At 55.3% G+C, this 20,743-nt stretch overlaps 1 protein-coding gene across 4 annotated transcripts in view; it reads right to left on the bottom strand.

Moving 5' to 3' along the window:
- Window positions 1–706: 706 nt before the first annotated feature.
- Window positions 707–20,743, bottom strand: part of Map3k21 (mitogen-activated protein kinase kinase kinase 21) — a 39,275-nt gene continuing 19,238 nt past the window's right edge. The window contains exons 5-9 of one of the 4 annotated variants that reach the window (XM_047521722.1): window positions 16,102–16,342; window positions 11,102–11,224; window positions 6,872–7,022; window positions 6,456–6,553; window positions 707–2,353 (exon numbers count right to left, since the gene is read on the bottom strand). In XM_047521722.1, coding sequence (XP_047377678.1) covers window positions 1,968–2,353; window positions 6,456–6,553; window positions 6,872–7,022; window positions 11,102–11,224; window positions 16,102–16,342 — 999 coding nt within the window. In that variant the 3' untranslated portion in view covers window positions 707–1,967. The remainder of the gene's footprint in view (window positions 2,354–6,455; window positions 6,554–6,871; window positions 7,023–11,101; window positions 11,225–16,101; window positions 16,343–20,743) is intronic. The other 3 variants (XM_047521723.1, XM_047521724.1, XM_047521725.1) reach the window with 3 other exon arrangements.

Genomic DNA, 20,743 nt, shown 5'->3' with positions numbered 1-20,743 from the left:
CACACACATCTCACACACACACCCATCTCACACACACCTCACACACACACACACATCTCACACACCCATCTCTCACACACACATCTCACACACACACCCATCTCACACACACCTCACACACACACACACACACCCATCTCACACACACACATCTCACACACACACCCATCTCACACACACCTCACACACACACACATCTCACACACCCATCTCACACACACACACACCCATCTCACACACACACCCATCACATACACACCCATCTCTCACACACACACACACCCATCTCTCACACACACCCATCTCTCACACATACACCCATCTCACACACACACCCATCTTACACACACACACATCACACACACATCCATCTCACACACACACACACACATCTCTCACACACAGACACCCAACACACACACCCATCTCACACACACACAATCTCACCCCCCCACATGCACACCCATCTCTCTCTCTCACACACATGCACACACACAGCCTGTTCTGGTGGAGGTGCACCTGAGGACCATCTACACCTTTTCTCTTGTGCACTGAGTATCTGGGGTGCTCCCTTGACTGCTGGAAACAGGCCCCCATGACCGAAGGCAAAGCAGCCCTCCTGATGTGGAGTCTGAGGAGACCCGTCACCATCACCTGACCTAACGGGAGCCCGCCAGTGAGGCTGCATCCCAGCAGAGCAGGGAGGTGACTCGGATTCTGCACCGAGAACCCAGAGGACAGCTGTTTCCCTCCAACACGCACCTTCGTGCAGTCCTGAGAGCGGCCGGTCACTTGCTGGTCACCGGCTGCGACAAACCGCTGGGTGGCTAACACCACACCTGGCCTGACCCTCTTTACGCTTCCGACATCTTAGTTCTGCAGAAAACCTTGACTGAGGCGCCATTTCAAGTGAAAGACCAAGGTGTTTGTAATTCCGTTGTTCTTTGGATGGGCCTGTCTCCTAAATGACACACTGCAGGGACGGGGGAACCGCGGGCACCCAGGCGAGCCCACTGGGCTCCCGCGGAGCCACTCCGCCCGACAGCGGCCCCTTCATGGCGGCAGGATCGCACACCTAATCGGCAGTGGAGCGTGCCACGGGGCTTCAATTCCAGCAGCACCGCCCTTCTCGGCGGAGCGGTTGCGTGTGCTTGGATCAGGACACCTGCGTGTGCCAACCCGGCACCAGGAGGGTCTGGACACGAGGGTCGCAGCAGCTGCCACCGCGGGCGCTGGCGTGTGGCATGTGTGCTGGAGAAGCAGAAAGCAGTCTGCTCCTGGACACCCAGCCACCAGCTGCTGAAGAGGGAGGAGGCCGTCACAGGATGGACCCCGGGCCAGCCCCGCTCGGCCACCGGCACGACCCAGCCGAATGCCAGTGGCTGACCCCCCAAGCGCCGCCGTTCAGGGCTCTCATGGAGAAGGCGTTCCGGAGTCGCGCTCGGCGACACCTCCTCAGGGAGCAAGGCCGCGGCCCGCCTGAGGTGAGCACTGCCACGCAGGCAGCGTGGACCCGCAGCAGAGACCCGAGCCTGGCGGGACGGCGTCTTTCCAATCGACAGACACCTTCTCCATAAAGAGGTACCTTTACTTCCTAAAGTCACATTACTGTCACCAGGAAACTCACAGCTGTCACACAGATGAAAGGGGAAAAGGTCAGCATAAAGCAAAGGCAGCCAGGGCAAGGGCAGCGACCACGGCGGGGAGCTCGTGGGAAGGTGCCGGTGGACAGGACGGAGGCCCTGCTCGGGTCACCCTGGTGCACACTTCCTGCTTCACATGGGCTCTGCGCATGTCAGCTACGGGGAGAGACTCCAGGGCCGTGATGCGGACGCCACAGGCACTGAGGGCCCTCTGGATTAGCACCCGTGACCGAGTCCCGGGCCAGGGCTTCGGGGACAGCAGCAGGACACACAGCAGACTGTGTCACTGTGTGCTCAGCAAAGCAATGCTGAACAGCAAAGGCCTCAAGTCAGAAACTTCTTCTCCAAGCGGCGGATGGTCGGTGAGCGAGCCACGCTCTGCATCCTGCACGGGGGCACCGCGCAGTCCCTGCTCTGTCCTTCCGCATCAGCGTCCAGCCAGGATGGCACCTGGAACCAAGTTCTGTCCTGGGCACCCAGGAGGCAGGCGGGGCCTGGTCCTGAGTGGCCACCATTGGTCACCCGTGCAGGCGGGGATCCTGTCCTCTGTGGAGCAGCCCGTGGCACGTCTGACCGGCGTGAGGAAGCAGGGGGTGGCCGAGGCATGACCATGACGGCTGGGTGCTGCGGAGGAGGGACATTGCTTGGTAAGCCGCAGGGAAGGCCAGGGGAGGCCGGAGGTGGCGGTTCAGGGGCCCCGGGAGCACCTGCTGGTGGAGAGAGGCAAGACGTGCAATTAGAAGACCCGACTTCCCGGAAAACAACGCTCCAGAGGAACGACAGTTCACCTTGGAAGGAGCATAGGCCACAGCGAAAAGGAAACAGCAGCTCACAGACCTTTACGCCACCGCTGGGCTGCCACTCCATCCAGGGAGGAAGTCCCCCGGATCAGGGGGCGCACGGCAATCCCAGCTGCAAAGGAGCCCAGGAGCCTGCGGCGCTCTGCCCAGCACCGCCGTGAGCGCTTCCCGCATGGGGTGGACTTAACAGGCATGAGCCTGGGAGCGTGGACCTTCAGAGATGCTGGGTGACAGACTGAACGTGGCTCTTAGGCTGGGGTTGGGAGGAGCCCACGAGGACAGGGCGTGGTCAGGGTACGGCTTCTCATTTGTGCCGAAGCACTGACTCGTGAGCACTCCCCAGGTGACCGGCTTCTGGCAGGAGGCAAAGGGTGCTGGGATTTCACCCGTACGATCACAAAAGGCAGACACACGACGCACTTAGGGATGAGTAACAGAGCGATTCACCCGCGACAGAGAGCGGAGACGGCGCGCTTAGGAGAGGTGCTGGCTGAAGAAAGCAGGGCCGGCTGAGCCGAGGCCTCGTGACCAGCCCTCCACAGCATTTCCCAGCTCCAGAGTGCCCTTCACCTCCTGCTCCTGACCAGCACACGGGGCTCGTGACCATCTTCCTGAACACAAGAAGTGACCGTCAACTGGTGCAGCACCATGTGCCCTCTGACTCAGCGCAGTCGCAGGACAGCAAGGATCAGGGAGCGTCCCAGATAAACAGCTATCGCCACTCCCATTTGACAGACGAGGAAGCAGGCCCAGAATGGTCAACATCACACAGCAAGCTCGAGCTGTTTCCACATGAACTGACGCTACAGGACCTCGAAGGCTTCCGAACGAGGATGGGGGCCCAGGGTTATGGTGACCAGAGGTGGATGTGTAACTGAGCCTTGAACCTCAATCCCGTGCCTCCAAGTCACCTGGTCTTCCCAAGTAACCGGTGTCCTCAAAGGTGGGTACTGGAGAGCTATCCACTCGGGAAGTCTCAGAGGGGACCAGCCCTCTGCCCACATGGGCACAGCCTGAGCCTGTGAGCACTGGTCAGGTCTTACAGGTGGGCAGGAGGGCCTTCAGTGCAGCAGGGACCGGCTGGGCCCTGGCGGCTGCTCGCCCCAGTGCCCGTGCTCTCCACGAGTCTAAGCCCTGGCTTCTGTGCTGACGCTTGTCTGCAGAGACCCCTCCAAGGTGAAGGGAGACCACCCGGGTCCGAGGCCGCGTCGTCGGAGTGCCCCTGAGATGTCAGGGAGGTCTCTGCACCATGTTCAGTGGCCAGGAAAACCCTCCCTCCCCAGCTGCCACGCCTGGACACTACGTGTCACGGGTGACCCTGCTGCCATGGTCCAACATGTCCCCTGAAGTCCACCCACTGAAGCCCTGACTGAGGACCTCAGGGTGTGGCCGTGTGGAGAGGGGACTTCACAAAGGTGGTAACGAGGCCACCAGGGTCGGCCCGTGTTGCACATGGCTAGTGTCCTGACTGGAGGAGATGGGACAAGGACTCACACAGTGGGGGCGGGCAGCCACGCAACAGCACTGGACACGGACAGCTGTGTGGCCAGGAGGCGGCCCTGGTGGGCCTGACCCACCCACAGCAGGGGACGGGCCTGTGGCTCGTCCTGCGGCCCTGGCACGCTAAAGCGCCTGCCCACCTCCACCCCGGCAGGGACGGAGCAGCCCTGGTAAAGGACCACAGGACAGCAGCTGCCACCAGCTCAGGTCCAGCCGTGCGGCCACCCCTGCCATCTGACTCGCCTTCCCTGTGACCAGGGTGTGCGCCAACACTCCTCAGTCACTGAATTTAACCAGCGAGGCCAGCAGCACGGCGCACCCGTACAGAGCCGAGCCCGTCTCCTTCCTCTGGGGAGGGCCGCTCGGGCTGCTCACGGGCGGCACCTGAGAGGAGCCCGGGACACAGCTCGCTGGGGGTCCCTCCCCGTGGCCCTCGGCCTCCGCCGGGGTCTCCTCCAGACCCTCTTTCCAAAGAGGTGGGTCGACGCAGGCCCGCCCAGGCGTGGGCACTTGCTCTGGTTCTCTGCGCGCCGACGCGTCAGGGCGAGGTGCTGGCTCCGCGCAGGCCCCTGAATGAAAGCACAAGCACAGTGAGTGCGGCAGTCTCACCGGAAACCGCGTGCGCCGCACCACAGGCCACAGCTGAGACGCCCGGGAAGCGCTCACGGAGTCCTTCCCGCTGGGCCGCAGCTCATCCAGGACCCTGAAGAATGGGACTCTGGGGTCCTGCAACTCACAGTTCCCCACAGAGGAACCAGCAGGGAAAGCCCCCGCTGTCCCCTACCCTCCAGAAATCCTTCCTCAGCCCTGGTGACAGAAACCATCCTGGAAACAAAGCCATGGAGACACAACAACGCACCCACAGACACACGCAGACACACCTGCTTCCTCACCGCCTCGGCTGAGCACACAGACCCCATCGCCTTATGCTTGGGAGCAAGACCATCACACATGCAGCCACTTCAATGCTTATAGCAGCTCAATTCACAAGAGCTACGACAGACGAGTCAAAAAAGAAAGTGGGGTGCGTATACACGAGGGAATACTACTCAGCCACAAAGAAGAATGAAATGATTGCATTTGATGGTAAATGGATGGAACTAGAGAATATCATGCTGATTGAAACACGCCAGTCCCAAAAAACCAAAGGCAGATTGCTCTCTCTGATATGTGGATGCTGACCCACAACAAGGGAGGGGAAGATGGGAAGTACATTGGATAAGCTAAAGGGGAATGAAGGGAATGGAGAGGGGATGGGAAAAGAGAAGAGAATAAAACGGACTGGACACATCTTCCCCATCCTTACGTATGAACACCTGACCACTACAACTCCACATCACGTACAACTGCAATAATGGGATCCTAACTGGAACAAGTCACACCCATGCTATGCGTGCATAATAAGTCAAAATAAGACCTACTGTCGTGTGTATCTAGAAAGAACAAATTAAAAATAACAATGATAAAAAAGAAAGCTGGGCCCAGTAGTACACACACCTGTAATCCCAGTGGCTCAGGAGGCTGAGGCAGGAGGATCACGAGTTCAAAGCCAGCCTCAGCAAAAGCAAGGCGCTAAGCAACTCAGAGAAACCCTGTCTCTAAATAAAACACAAAATAGGGCTGGGGATGTGGCTCAGTGGTCAAGTGCCCCCAATCCCTGGTACTCCCCTAAAAAGACTGTCACACAGTGGCCAGTGGTTCTCAGTGTGTCACCTGGACCCAGTGACACCTGGGAATTGCAAACCAACAAAGCCGAGTCCCCGGTGGGCCCTGCAGTCTGTGCTGCAGCAGGCCTCAATCAGAGCTCAGGGCCACCGTGATGGGGGACGATGCCCCGGAGGCGGGAAGCCCGGAGGCCCCCAAGCCTACACTGGCTCCAGTACCACCTCCTCCGGCACCGAATGCCCCGGGAGCCAGATGACCCCGGATGCAGCCTCCTCCCCTCCGCTGGAGGCCCTGCCTCGGGCACAGCTTCCCTGGCCCCTGCCTGTGAAGAGTCCCCAGGAGGAGGCGTGGACGCGGGAAATGAGCCCGCGCGGCGCCCGGAGCACACTCGGAAGCTCGCAGCCCTGCAAGCTCTCGTCGCACTCGGTGCCGGGGCCCCCAGGCACCGTCGAGTGTGGAGGCCGTTGGCCTTCTTTGCTGATGACCACCTCGAGGTTTTCCTGATTCCCATCTGGTCAAGCTCACGTCAGCCCTTCCCCTGAACAGGCCGTGGGGCCTCCGTGTCCAGGCTGCCACCTCCTGGACTCAGCTAATTAGTCTACGCAGTGAAGCGTGACAGCAGGTGTTCCCGTCGAGATCAGGAATCACACATTCCCAGAATTCCACCTGGAGCCTACCGACTTCTGCCGTAAGGACTGGGTGGAGACGGCAGTGGCACCGAAGCCACCGGGGGGACCGTTCCACGCGGCCCTCCCTTCAGTCACTCTAGGGCGTGGGGACGTGGAAGCAAAGCTACAGAGAATCCTACGCGGGGCCCAGGCCAAGCTCCTCCTCCCCCGCACCTCACCTGGCCGGTCCCCAAACAACGAAGCCAAGGGGGTCGTTTTCTGACTTTTTATTAAGAGAGAGGACCAAGGACTGTTGCCATCCGAGAGAGGCCTGACCCTACGAGAGAAAGACGTGCGGGTCACATGCCAGAAGCACAGGACACGACCAGGTTCCGGCACTTGTGCTTCGGCCACAGCGACAAAGGGGCGAAGGAAGGGCGTCTTGCGCTCCAGCTCTGGACAAGAGCCAACGCAGACACTCAAGGCCTTCGAACCAGAAGGAGGTCGGGCACTGCCAGCAACTGGGCTGACCTCACTTAACAAAGCTGGCGGACAGACTCATCGGCGTCCGCGTTCTCCTGCTGCCCGCTCTCTGGAGGCCCAGTCCAGCCACCGTGCCGCCCGGTGCGCCCCAGACCCCAGGCTTCGCACGTACCTCTCTCTGACGTCGGCTCTGTCTTGAAGCTGAGCCGAGTTCGGTCCCCACGTACGACCTTTCTTCTTCAAGTTCCTCCTGACACCTTCGGGTTCCTCCTGCTGAGAGGCTGCTTTCCGCACCCATGTCTTACTGCTTTCCTCTGCGGTCACTAGACAGAGAGCAGCACCGTCGGCCATGTGCCCACCCGCCAGCCGCAAGGCCCCAGAGGCAACATGCGGAAACCGGGAAGGGCAGACCCAGCTCATGCAGTCTGCGGAAAACCCACTTTTCTAATCAGAAAAACAGCAAGGAAAGTGGGAAGAATCGATGGAAAAGATACAAATTTGATGGAAATCAACGGCAAAGATGGGATTGCTTGTTTATCTACTTGATGTTCTGAGACAGCTAGGTGCTCATTTTAATCTCTAAACTAGGAGCCAGACTGAACATTTGACTTAAAGTGAACTAGTACCTTAATGTTAAAAAAAAAATCTAAGTTTTGAGGTTGAGACATAAACGTACACTTTAACATCGTAGCGTAAGCTAATTCTTTAGGAGTCATCGGTTTGGCTATGGGGGTCTTTTACAATCTGGAAATGCTCAGGGTCCCTGTCCTGCCTTTACTCCCGCCCCGCAGGGCCTGTGCACGCTGGGGTACCTGCTTTGCTGATCAGCCTCCTCCTGTGCCCCGCTTGGCCTGCCGGGCACTCACAGGTGATTTGGAAACCACAGGGGAAAACTCATCCTCGGGGAGAAACCCAGCCCCGAAACGTACCGGACGCTCTACCAGCAGCCCCAGCAGGAAGGAAGGGCACCTGCACAGAGTCCTGCATCGGGGAGACACGCGGCTCACACACGCCACGCAGGCGCGGGGGTGATAAAGCAGGCTCTCCTTGCAGCTCGCCTTCTGGGGAGGGGCCCAATCATAGCAAGAGCCCGGCCACTTCTTGGTGGTGGCCTTCAAAAACCAGAGGCATTTTGGCTGACGTCTTATTTCTTCTGTGTGTGTCCATATTCCGAGGTTTAAAATGGCCTGTGTGCGCTCAGATGCACGCGCACGTATCTGGTGATACGTGATCTGGTTCTCACCGCTCTGACCAGGAGCCCTCAGCAGAACTGCAGAGGAAGGACCAGCGGTCGCAGGAGCTGTGGGCCGGGGCAGCCAGACCCTGGTTTATCTCAACAACCACACAACTGCTGCCGTCCTGGGCTGTTTCCTCCCCCGCCCCTCGACGTGCTCTTCTGCGTCTTCCCCGTCTACAGACTTTCCGAGCAGGGCACGGTGGCGAACACCTGTAATCGCAGTGGCTCGGGAGGTCGAGGCAGGAGGATTGTGAGTTCAAAGCCAGCCTCAGAAACTTAGGAAGGCCCTAAGCAACTTAGAGAGACCCTGTCTCTAAATAAAAAATCCAAAAGGGGCTGTGGATGTGGCTCAGAGGTCAAGTGCACTGGGTTCAATTCCCAGTACCAGAAAAATTAACGGAAATAAAAATTAATAAACACGTTCTGAACTTCTGTGGGCTGAACGGAGGCCGGCTTCGTAGGTCAGGTCACACCTGCACCTCGCCTGGGGACCACACGCCCCACAAAGCCTGGACCAAACATTGAGTGGGTTAACGCAAGGAGTCACTAGAGTGGCCTCCGCACAGTGGGCACCTGTGGACACTGACGGCCACTGCGACCAGGGCCACTGGGTCTCTGCTGCCTCGGAGTCTGGGTCTGGTCCTCCTGCCAGTGGGCAGAGCCGTCTTGGTCTGCTCGTCCTGCGGGCTGGCCAGCCCGGCAGGGAGTCAGGGGAAGCTCCTGGCATTCCCAGCTTGAGCCTCTCTTTGAAAGACCCGGGCTCCAAGTTTACCATCCCTCATGACCCTGTCACTGGGACACAGGCCACGGGGGGACGGGGGCAGCAGGAGCCTCACTCAGGAAGCTGTGGAGGGACTGGCCGCCACCCGACTCTGTCCGACGGGGAGCAGGTGTGTCGTAGGCTTGCTCTGAGTCTTCGATGTGAGTCTCCGCCCTGAGAGCTGAACTTTCCATTCTCATTCTCAAAGAGGCGTGCCCTCTCCTGGTCCCACCAGTCGCCGGGTAAGCCAGCGGCAATGCTGGCGAGGACGGGGACTTTCTGCACCAGCACCGTGGGGTCTGCTGGCAACGGCTCTCTGCACCTGGCTGGAGAACACTCGGGCCTAAGCCAGGCTGGCACTGTGCAGCCCCTCCCCTTGGTGACCTTAAGGACGCTGACAAGCCGGAGCGCTCCTGCTCCGGTTGTTGACGTGACCCGCCCTCCCCGGCTACCCACCACTGGGACACGGCCCTTCCCTTCTGCTCTAGACTTCTTTATGCAAAACACACGCATAACGGGTCTTGCACAATGAATGTTTCTTGCTAAGTTCACCCACCTTTCCCCACGCCCGTGTCCAGGGGATCTGAGTCAGGGGACAGCTGCAACTTTCTGTAGGCAGGAGCAGCCCAGCCCCTCCGTCGGTGTGCCTATCGGTACCCCCCACGCACCTGCTAGAGGCTGGATTTTCACAGTGAACACACCCCAAGGATGAAAGGCAGACATGGAGGACGAGAGGGGAGGCCAGGAGGGGCCCAGGAGGTGGCGACAGGACAACGGGGGAACCCTCAGAAGGCGGGGCCGCTGTGGGCCAGCTACTGCTGGCCACCGTCACCCTCAGCTTACAGAACAGCCATCGGAGGGCTGAGGAGTTAAGGCACTCAACCCACATCTTGGGGCAGGGTCGGGGCTGGGGTCCAGCCCCTGAGAGTCTGTCCCAGAGCCCACCATGCCCGACTGCCCTCCATCCTAAGCACCATGAGAGCACGGGACAGCTGGGAGCCCGGCTGGGGTGGGGACACAGACACAGGAGCCGATGTACAGCAGCCAGGGCAGGATGAAGATGGCCACGCTGAGGTGGGAGAACCTGAGCCCACAGCTCCCACCCCCACACTGGTCCTGCCAGGAACACTGGGATCCGACGGCTCGTGGCTGCATCTGAGCCTGAGCACCGGGGACACCCTCTCTAAGCTGGCCCCGTTCCAACCCTAGGGGTGGGAAGTTGTTCGAAATCCCCAAAGTCTCCCCCTCATGCAGGACAGACCTTGGGTACAGTGAGCTGCCCAGGGCCACTTCCCCATGGTGGACGGGGGCGGGTGCTCCGGAGGGCAGAGGAGGAGGCAGGAGCAGCGGCCGTGGCCGCCTCTGCTCCTGCCCAACGTCCTTCTCCTTCCTCCAGTTAAGCCCTGACTCTCTGCCCAGGCCCAGGCAAGGCATAAAACACGGTCCTTATCCAAAAAGAAGCCTTCTCAGAAAGGTAAACCATCCGCAGGAACTCGAGGGTGCTCAGGGTTCAGAGACGCAGCCTCCCGTCGACGCCACTCCCCGGAACCGGGAGGGCGGACCAGGAGCGCACAGAGACATTAAAATCTCTGCTGCTTGCCAGGGTTTCCACTAACAAAAAGAAGGAAAAAATGAAGTTCCGCGCAGGAAAAGTTCTTCTGGACTTCCTTATCCTCAAATAAGGAGGATGGGCAAAGAGGACGGAGTTCGCTGGAGAAAGGAGAGGCTGTGAATGAAGGACCCAGAGAGGACCCGCGACCACTCACGGACACACGTTTTCATCCACCTGCTCTCCCTAGGCCTGCTTTCGGGGTTTATAAGGACTCCCCCTTGAAAAACAAGAAATCAATAGTCCTACTCCACCCGACTCCCCAACTCCGAGCCTGGGTCTGAATGCCTCTCCGGTGCAATCGGTGAGAGTGCGGGTCCCCCAGGAAGGGCTCTTTCTAAAGCCACATGCAGAGCAGTGTTCCGAAGCATCAGGTCGGTGAAGCCTAAAGCAGACTCAAGTTAAGTCTCAAAGAAAAATAATGGTTTTCCTTAACAATCAAGAAGACAGACAGAGGTAAACCTAGGTTCTTCCTTTCACCTGCACAACATCCAAAACCTCAGCCACGCGCGGCCTAACAAGCCCCTGACAATTTCGCACGGGGTGGTTAACCACCGTCTCCAGAGCAGGGGCTTCGTCTTCAACTGTCTGCCCACGCCACGCTGCACAGAAGCGACAGATCATCTGTGGGCGTGAGCACAAGAAAGCCGGCCTCAGGACCCAAGTCCAAAGCGTGCTTTCCAGATCGCTGCTGCACCTGTTAAATGCCAGCAGCCCACAGCGGGCTGTAAACACGCATATGAATCCAAGGCAAGTAAGGGACAGGGTGAAGAAAGGAGCCCAGAGGGGCGCTCACGCTGGATGGCCTGCAGCCGGGGCAGCATGGTGGGGCTGCGGGGCGGGCTGCAGCTCCTGCCGTCTGGACTCCTGCGCTTCTCCACGCCGGGCGAGGCCTGCACCATGATCTTGTGCTGGAAATCTGTTGGATACAAACCAAAGAACAAAGATTTCACAGTGCTACGTTCTTTCATCGCCTCGTCCTTTGCACACAGCAATACAAGTACACGATGCCGGAAGCGACCACCGAGCAAGGGTCTTCAGAGTCTGACTCTCACTTAGGTTTATCTGCCTCCCACTCGGGTTGGAGAGAATGACTGACAGGTTCTGTGTCAGGTACAAGGACATGCGGGGTCATTACGCAGCTCTCCATCTTCTGGCAAGTGTTACCTGCCTGCAGCTGGAGACTTACAAAGGGAAGCAGGAGGCCCTGGCCTGTCACTAGCAAACCAGGAGCTGAGAGCCAGAGAGGCCCTGCCCGGGGCCTGGAGCCTCACCCCTAAGCAGGCACGGCAGGCTTCCCGGGCACTGTGGCCAGGCACTCTCCAAACACTCTCCAGTCCATCCTCCCCTGGTGGGCATGGGACAGAGGGAAGCCAGGACGGCAGGACTCTGATGACAGAGCAGTACCGCCAGCAGGGAGGGAAGGCCAGCTGGGAAAATCAGCAAAAACCTGGGGCCCAGGAGAAGGAACTCGCAGGCTTCTTTGACTGCGGAGCTGAGACGGCCCTTTGCTTATCTGAGGTCCCACTCATCGCACCATTACAGCTGGGCAGGGGTGGGTGTTAATGTGCAGTTTTGTGTAGTGAAGACACAAACAGTTCCCAGCAGCAGAAAAGACCCTCCCAGAGGTTCTGGTCTACGGCCAGGCTGGGCTCTGAGGAGGCCTGCGCTCGGCTCAGCCTACTCCTGATGTCCCTGCCCATCAAGATCTGGCTGCTCCAAGCCAACTGAACCAGTTTCATCTGGTTTGTTGTTGTTTTTGCTAGTTAATGAGTTGAGCGACATCTTTGAGTCATGTTCATTTCACATTTGCAAGAGGGGCACAATTTATCTTTTTGGAAACTATTTTTAAAGAACTTCAATGGACCACTGCCTGTTATTTGAGGTGAAGTGGGTTAGGATTTGGCAGGCAAGGCATCCAAGCCGTTGTTCACGCTCAAAACCTCGAGACTTTTCTTGACACTGTCTTCTCCCTGACCCTACACATCCACTAAGCACAAAATTCTATCCCATTTATTATGTATTATGATATTACAAATTCTGTTACATATTCTTACAGAAGAGAATTTATATCCAGGTTCTGGAGTTAGCAAACTTGGTTGGTGTCCCAGTTCCACCTCTTACTAGCCAGGTGAATTTTGGGGAAGTAACTTCTTTAAGTCTTGGTACATTCATTGATAAAGATGAGGGGAAAACCCATTATTCCTAATTCACAGGACTGTGTCGGAAGCGTAAGCCTGAGGTACAGAGAACTTAGCACGCAGCTTGGAAGGCAGCCAGGGCACATGGCATCCTGTCCACTTACTGTCCCTCCCCACAACTACCATGGTGCACACTGGGCCACGCCTGGGCTGCACTGTGCCTTCCCGCCACTCTTCCCATCCCCTGGCCCAGAGTCCAGCTTGTAGCGGCTAGATGCACTTTTTAAATGCATGACTGACCACGGCAGCCCCCTGCTGAAAATTCTTCAAAAGCTTCTCACGATTCCTAAGTGACAGATTAAAATGGGGCTGACCCAGAAACCCCTGCACCTGGAGTCTGGGCCTCCAGCCTCCTCTTGCCCTGTGGCTCAGCAAGCTTTTCTGCAAAATGTCCCATTGTTTTCTGTGACGCTGGGGCTGGAACCCAGGGCCTCCAGCATGCCAGGCAAGCGCTCCCCCTCTGAGCCGCAGTCACGGCCCCTGTGCCCATTTTAAAGTGCTCTATTTCAGGTTCTGTGAGCACGATTCGCCTGCAACTACCCAACCCTGCCGCCCAGCGAAGAAGCAGTCAGAAAACACTGAGCGCACATGTTCCAGCAGGGCCCCTGGGGTGAACGCACGTCCCCCACCGGGAGGCACTGCTCCCACAGGAGGGGCTGGGCCACCACAGGGGCAGTGGGACCTGCAAGAAGGAGACACTAGGCAGGGGTGAGGGTACCAACTGCGATCGGCCAGGCCCAGCACCCGAGCTTGAGCACCGCTGCCTCCCTGGCAGAGCCTGGGGCCCGCCGAGCGCCCTTGTCCTTCTGAAGCAGGAAAGGGCCAGTGTGTCTCAGTGCTGTGTTTAGGAATCCCGCCCCGTTGAGGCTCCCGGCAAGAACCGCGCCAGGGCTGCTGGGAAGGCCCTGCAGGTCCCCCCGGGTGGGAAAGCCAACAGCCTCCTTCACGTGAAGGCACACAACCCTCCAGAAGCCTGAGGAGTCCCGCTGCCTGTGCACATGCACCCTCTGGTCCACGTGTGCAGGGTTCCTGCGGAGTGTGGCCCTTCTGAGGCAGATGACGCTAGAACATATGGCTCCAGAGACATGCCACCTGGGAGTCTTCAACCCTCCTTGCTTTGCTTTTCACAAGCCCTAAAAGCACAACCTGAGTTCAAAATAAACCCCACAGACAGGCAGTGATACAAGTGACCACAGTAGAAAACATCTTGAGATCATGCGTTTTCCTTCTACAAATTCTGAGAAAAACGTGAAGTATATTCACAAGGCAGCTTTGCCGTTAGGGTCCTAGATGATGCTGTGTCCCTGTGTCCCTCATCTGCCTTAGTTCAAAGTCAGGTACCCAGGGGTCCTAGCAGGGTAAAACAACACTAGAGTTTTCTAACACTACGAAGTCATCATGGCTAGAAATAGTCATAAGATCAAAAATCATCATCAGCGATCCTCAAAGATAAAATTACAAGTGACTCTAACTGTTCACCTTGAGCAAAAGGTGTCTGAAAGATCCACAGGTGCATATGTTAAGGGTGGACTTGTAGGAGCTTCTGAGAAGTTCTCTGAGTTGGTTCCACATAGAGAACCTGCCAAGGGGCTCGTCGTGGTAAGGGAAGGCCCTGGAAGGAAAGCCACCCCTCCCAGCTGTCTTCCTGGACAGGGCGCCCTCAAAAGGCACTGCAAAGAGATGACGAAATGATAAGGTCAAGTGCAAAAGACTCCCTTGAATATAAGGTACAAACGTTGCTTTTCTTCTACACTAAGAACGTCTACCCTGTTCTGGGCGTTGCACACGGAATCCCTGCACACGCAGGACTCACAGGAGAAAGGGTCTCCACGCTGGCACCAGGACTGCGATGGATCAGCACCCCCTTGTGGGCACGGGAGGTAACTGCCAGGCCGAAACCCAGCGGCCGATCTCATTCCTGCCTGATGGACAGACAGATAGCAGTATAGCACAGCAATAGATTCTCTGGTTATGTTTTAACTGAAGCCTTTCACTAAATGCCACAGAGTAAATAAATACATAACTAGAATACCCTCTTTTTCTCAGAAAGAGAAACATCAAATAGTACAATCCAGGAATAAAAACAAGTCTGGAAGAGATAGTCAAATATCTTTAGTCTGCAGAACTGATCAGCTCCAGGTATTGGCTGAGGGACATTTGAGAGGAAATGGAGGAGCCAAGTCTGACTGCAGGGAGCCTAAGGAATTTCATTTCATCTCCCTGTTTTCTTCCAAGTTTTCTGCCTCTCCATCAGATTCTAGCTACTTGCTCCCCCAGAGTTCTGCAATGGAAATCATGAATATCAGTGATCATAACATGGTCCCCACGTGGAGAGGAAAGGGGTGCAGAGGACAGTTAGGGAAGAGAGCTCACGTCTAGAGTTTCTCAATCTTCCCATCTGCTACACGGGAAAGCCGAAACCTCACCACAGACACAAAGAGTCCTTTTCTTTTTTTCCCTCAAATTTTAGTCGCTGATGGATTTTTATTTTATTTATTCATATGTGGTGTTGAGAATTGAACCCAGTACCTCATGCATGCTAGGCATGTGCTCTGCCACTAAGCCACAACCCCAGCCCAAAAAGAGTCTATTTTTAAATGATTGAGGATACCTATCCATGAGAGTGTCCTGTCAGCGGGCTCCCAGCACACTGCAGCTAAAGGAAAACATGAGAAGAGAACCTGGTTTTTCCCCTCAGAGAGGGAAAATGTGTAAGGACCTCCCCACCAGCCTATTCTCACCTCCTCAAAGCAAATAATCAATAACAGATACCAGACCCTTGTCACCACCACACGTTAGCAATTTCTGATCAACTGACAGCATCTTCAATAATTTCACAAATCACTGTGTCCTGCAAGGTTTGTAAGTAGTTTCTAAAACGATTTACATACACAGTGTCATCACGGTTATTTAAATGAAACCTCCATGCCACTAATGGACACCTCAGGAAGACACCACAAGCACCCACAAAGAGCACTGTCACGTAAACACACGGATAGACGGATATCAAACAAAATTCTGTATTGAAAGATGGAGCGATCCTTGTATGTGTAAAAGATGCCTTTGGAGGCGTCCCTAGATCTACTCGTTTATTTTTATGCCCTTGGATGAAAGCTGGACTATAACTGAGGAACTCCATGTGCTTTGTCGAAGGTGCGGACAGCAGAGTCAATGTCCCAGGCCAACGTGGACACCAGAGGGTGATCACAGACCCCAGCGGAAGCAACAACCAAGGACGAAGCATCAACAGTCCTGTTGCTCTGCACGTCACAACGCCATGTGGCACAGAGTGCCACCAGCTAGAGAGCGGCTCTGCCCTGACTACAGAGGACCAGATGGACCCACCGCGTGGCAGGGCGGCATGCTGAGGCCTGAGCTCTCATGGGCGAGGAACTGCCAGGTGCTCCTGAACGCCGCTTTGCACATGAGGTCATCGGGTCACTGAATTCAGACGGGGACCAGCAAGCAACTGCACCTATTTACGCATTCACCATTTTAAAATCTTCCCACCCAACCTTTCCCCAGTGCTGAGGAGACCAAGCCGAGGAAGAGGATGAGGCACCAAGATCTTCCAGAAACAGGAAGTCCATCCTACCTGAGGGGAGACTGATGCGATGTCCGTCTTTGAGCTTCAAGCGGCTTCTCCTGAACTTGCCCTTCCTCCTCCTCACGTCTGGCTTCTCCTGGTTCAGCTGGAATATCAAGAGGTTCAGCTCACGCTCCAGCACGGCGATCTCACGCGCTGCCAGCTGCTGCTCCCGGCGCCGGAGCAGAGCTTCCTGAGTCTTCTGCTGCAGGGCGGCCCGCATCAGCTCCTCTTCCCGGGACCGCAGCTCCTGCAAGTCACACCAAGCAGTCACGCGTGGCAGGGGGATGCACTTCAGGAGTGTCTCACCCACCTGCAATCCTCAGCCCCTGGGGTCCCCCCATGCACGCTGAGCGAAGCTCCTGGTCCTCCGCAGGAGCCCTGCTCACTCCAGTCTTCCCTGGGGGCACACGGCAGTCAGGACAACCGGGACGCAGAGCCTGCTGGCGTGGCACGCCGTGGACTTGGAGGAAACCGGAGCCTCTGTGCAGCTCTGTGATCCAGAGAGGGGCTCACAAGCTCTGAGGCCTGACCTGCTCACTTCCCTCCGGGCTGCAGGCACCGGGCACGTCACACGGCGATGGAGCACAGGCGCCGTGGGCCACGGTGAAGCCCAACGGCGAGGCGCCGTCAGTGGAAGGTGAGCGCTCTAGTTCCAGGGCCTGCAGTTCAGATTCCTTTACGTAGGGGCTTCCTGTGGGCATTTAACAGCTGCTTGGAGAACAAAGCCCCAGGGTGGAGAGAGACGGATCAGCAAGCTGGACAGCAAGACCCTCTGCAAAACGCCTCCGCACGGAGGGCTGCCCAGGGCCCGAGACGCCTGCAGAGCGACCTCATCTCTTGTGGATTTCCTGACAGACAGTCCTCCAGCAACGCCTACCGGCTACGGTTCACTTCTTTAGTTTTAGAAATTACTGAATTTCTGGGAAATCGAACATCTAGGAGTTCAAAAATAATTTTATTCCTCTTAGAAAAAAATTATTCAGCAGGGATTCTAGGAATGTTGTTACATTTCAACACCATATCCCCATTCCTGTTTCTAATGCGTTCTCTTCTTTACAGGGATGTAAGTACTCCTTTGGGAGGTAAACACCTTTCTATTCTAGACACGCTGCTACTAAATCCAGCACTTAGAGGAAATCAAGGCAGCCGCAAGCTTTTGCTTGCACTGCTCGACACACTCGACCTCACACAGCCTCAGTCCACCCGCGGGTGGCATCTGCAGGTGGCTTCTCAGGGCTGGGTTTGAGAGTCCTGAGGGTGGGGAGCATGTCCCACCGAGGGTGGCCCACCTCAAGGTCGCTGGTTCCTCCAGAAACAAAAAGCTAGGCCAGCCAGGGACTAGAAGGCCAGTTCAACTCTGCCAGCCCCTTGGACATTTACAGATGGACCTCAGGTCTGTCAGCACAATTATCACAAAGCAAAATAAACACAGAACCCCCACACACACACCTACACAAACTAACAGACGAGATCAAGAAGAGACTGGAGAGCTGAGAAGCAGCTCGGATGAAGCCCCTGCCTAGCAGGAGGAGGCCCCGGGTTCTGGCCTCATCAGCACAAAGAACGAAGAGGCCGGGCACTCTGAGGACGTATGTGTTCGTTCGGGTCAGACCAATTCTAGATTTAGAGAGATTCTACTAAAGTGGACTGAAAGGCAACTCTGGAGCATTCTTTAGCTTAAATTTTTGAAAATAATGTGCACAAGCAAAACTGCAGGAGAAATGATTTACTTCAGATAGCTGAGCTCTGATCGGGCTGTTGATAAGGACCAGCTGATTCTTGTCTATACAGCAAATCAGTATTTCTTCCATTGACCCCAGGTAAATTGTTATTTATTACTTGAAAAGAAAAAATGGTATATATTTTAAAAAGTGCTGAAATTCATTCTTTCACTGCTAACTTTCTCCAACTAATTTGTTCAAATTGGAGCTTTTACTATAGTGTATTTGGGGACAGAGGATAATTTCCATTCAGCTTACAGCTTCTAACTTGCTACATGGCCTTTTCAAAAGATGTCACTTTTCGGGGGTGTTAACGCCGATGGAGTTCACTACTGTCAAATGAGAGGCCTGAGGGTGAGATATGGGCAGCCCATTCAGGTGGGTCACTACTACATGAATTAAATAAGAAACTGCTTTTAATTCTAGGTCCAATGTACAATATGCAACCCCTTGTAACAACCTCACAAATTAAAACAAAACACAACACCCACCTGAAACACTGTAAATATATATATATATATGTGACATCATCTCGTATATACATATCATGTGTGTATATATGAACAAAGAGAAAGGCATCTTCCTTCTACGTGAATTTTAAAATTCTAAAGTCAAAGAGAAAAAGAAGTCGGGGCATTACACCCTTTTGACTGGTCTGAACTGAAGCACACAGAACAGTTCTGCTGGAGCACGCAGGAGCAGGAGCATTTGCCGAGTCGCGTGGCGCGGGCCGTCCTAGCAACGCCAAGTCCAGGTTCAATCATTAACCACAGGCTCTGTCACAGCGCCCAAGGCAGGCACTCGGTGGGACTCAGGGGACCCAGGCCTGCGCAGCTGACTGAGCAATGCGGCCACTGTGGCCCAGTGCCTGGTATCAGCTCCAGCCTTGCAGCCAAGAGCAGGGGAGACCCAGCTTGGACCTGCGCTCTTCCCAGCCTCAGAAAGACCATCGGAAAGCTTCAAGCAAAACATAAATAGGTATGATAATTCTTCCAAAAGGGTTCCAAAGGCTCACGAGATACCGTGCATGCTGTATTGCAAAGGGCAACGTGTAAGAATCGAAGAAAAGGAAAACGGCACCAAGACAGTTGAAAATTAATCAAAAGAGTAAAAAAAGAGTCCACTATCAACCTCAAAATGCAGAAAGCGCTCCGGAAGTAATGGGAAACCCAACATGCCTGTATCCTGCAATTTCAGAGAAACTTTATCCATGACTTTAAAAAAAAAAGGTATTATTAGCCATTGCCAATAATACTGCTTACAAATTTTAATTCTGTGATCTTAAGCATTTCTGTCTCAAAATCTTCTCCCACTGCCTGAAATCATTTTCATTTTTGTGATGAACCATCAAATTTTAGAATTCCCGAAAATAATCTGGAGAAATGTAAAAGAAAAAAAATCGTATTAAGTCAACTAAGTGCACTAACATTCACCCTGAATGTAATGGTGACCTACCCCGCTGAGAGTCCCTCCAAGAGCTACAGGGTGAAGCGAGGGCCAGCAGACTGTCCTCGCCTAGGCCCACACGCACCCGGCTCTTCTAAGTGCAGCGGGGCACTACACAGGCAGCTAACCTGACCTCCCCAACCCTGGGCAATGGCCTGGCCGTGACACTCCAGTGCCCAGGAGCAGAGAGTGATGCCAAGTTCAAGGCCACTCAGCCAGGCCATCTAGCTCAGAGCCCTGGCTCCCAGGGGGATGCTGCACCATCTCCTGAGCTCCCCAGAGGGAAGCTGCACAGCGGGCTAACATCCACAGTCACCCATAAGGAGACCAGACTTCTGTCCCTGAGAGGCCTGCCCAGGGTCCTCCTGAACTCTGGGGTAACCGGCAACTTATGTCCCCCTTGTCCACCTGAGCGTCCACTGAGGTATGGAACTCTTACTTGGACATAACTCGATAAAGGTTATCAGACACTGACCAGGTCGTACTTCAACATAACACGTTAGGAAGACGTGTGCATCGACGTTCACCACACACAACCCATGAGTTCAAGTGTGGCGCGATCACACACAGACAAGAGCGAACCCCAACCCGTCCAAATGCTCAGGCACCACAGACACGCCTTCAAAAAGTCAATACTACGGCTGCTCCAGAGAGGCGTGCCTGAGCGCGGGGTCCCTAGCTGGCCCTCACAGCACCTGTCTTCACCCAGGAGGCCACACGGCCTCATCTCGCCCGTCTGCCTTCCCGCCGAGCTTCTGCCTGGGGGTCTTGACTCCTGCCAGAGCTGCAGTCTCTGCAGGGTCGACCTGTGGGCTTATTCACCCCACACCTGACACCTGTAGGAGCGCAAGTGTACACACAGGCCCCACTTCCCCAACACACCAATGGCCCTGGGAACCAGAGGGTCCACGTGAAGCAGGGAGAACCAGCGTCAAGGAGGCCTCGGGAGCCCTGACCTCAGTGGGTCCAAGGTGCACAAACCAACCAAAAAGACATCTTTGTGACCTCTGAGTATGGGGCAAGGGTGTGACAGGGAAGGGTTACTGTGAATGCTTTGGAAAGCCAAAGATGCTTCCAAGTGCTCATGGGTAAACAGCATGACTTAAGAATTTCAGTTTGAAAAACACAATACGTGGTGCATGCCTGTAATTTCAGCTACTCGGGAAGTTGAGACAGGAGGATCACAAGTTCAAGGTCAGCCTGGGCAACTAAGTGAGAGCCTGCCTCAAAACAACAAAAAAATAAAATAAAATAAGAAGGATTGGGGATGTAGTTTAGTAGTATAGCACCCTGGGTTCAGTCCCCAGTACTGCTAAATAGTAGTAATAGTAGTAGTACTAGTAATAGAGGACAGAGATTTACAAAATGATAAAATAATGGCAATCACTAAAACTGGTTAATGCATACAAAAGGTTTATTAGACTATTCTCTTTTTTTTTACATTTAAAAATTTCCCAAACCAAAGGGATTTTTTTCCCCAT

The sequence above is a fragment of the Sciurus carolinensis genome, chromosome 12 (assembly GCF_902686445.1).
Source record: "Sciurus carolinensis chromosome 12, mSciCar1.2, whole genome shotgun sequence".
In the NCBI taxonomy this organism is placed as follows: Eukaryota; Metazoa; Chordata; class Mammalia; order Rodentia; family Sciuridae; genus Sciurus; species Sciurus carolinensis.
This window is presented reverse-complemented; position numbering and strand designations above follow the sequence as displayed.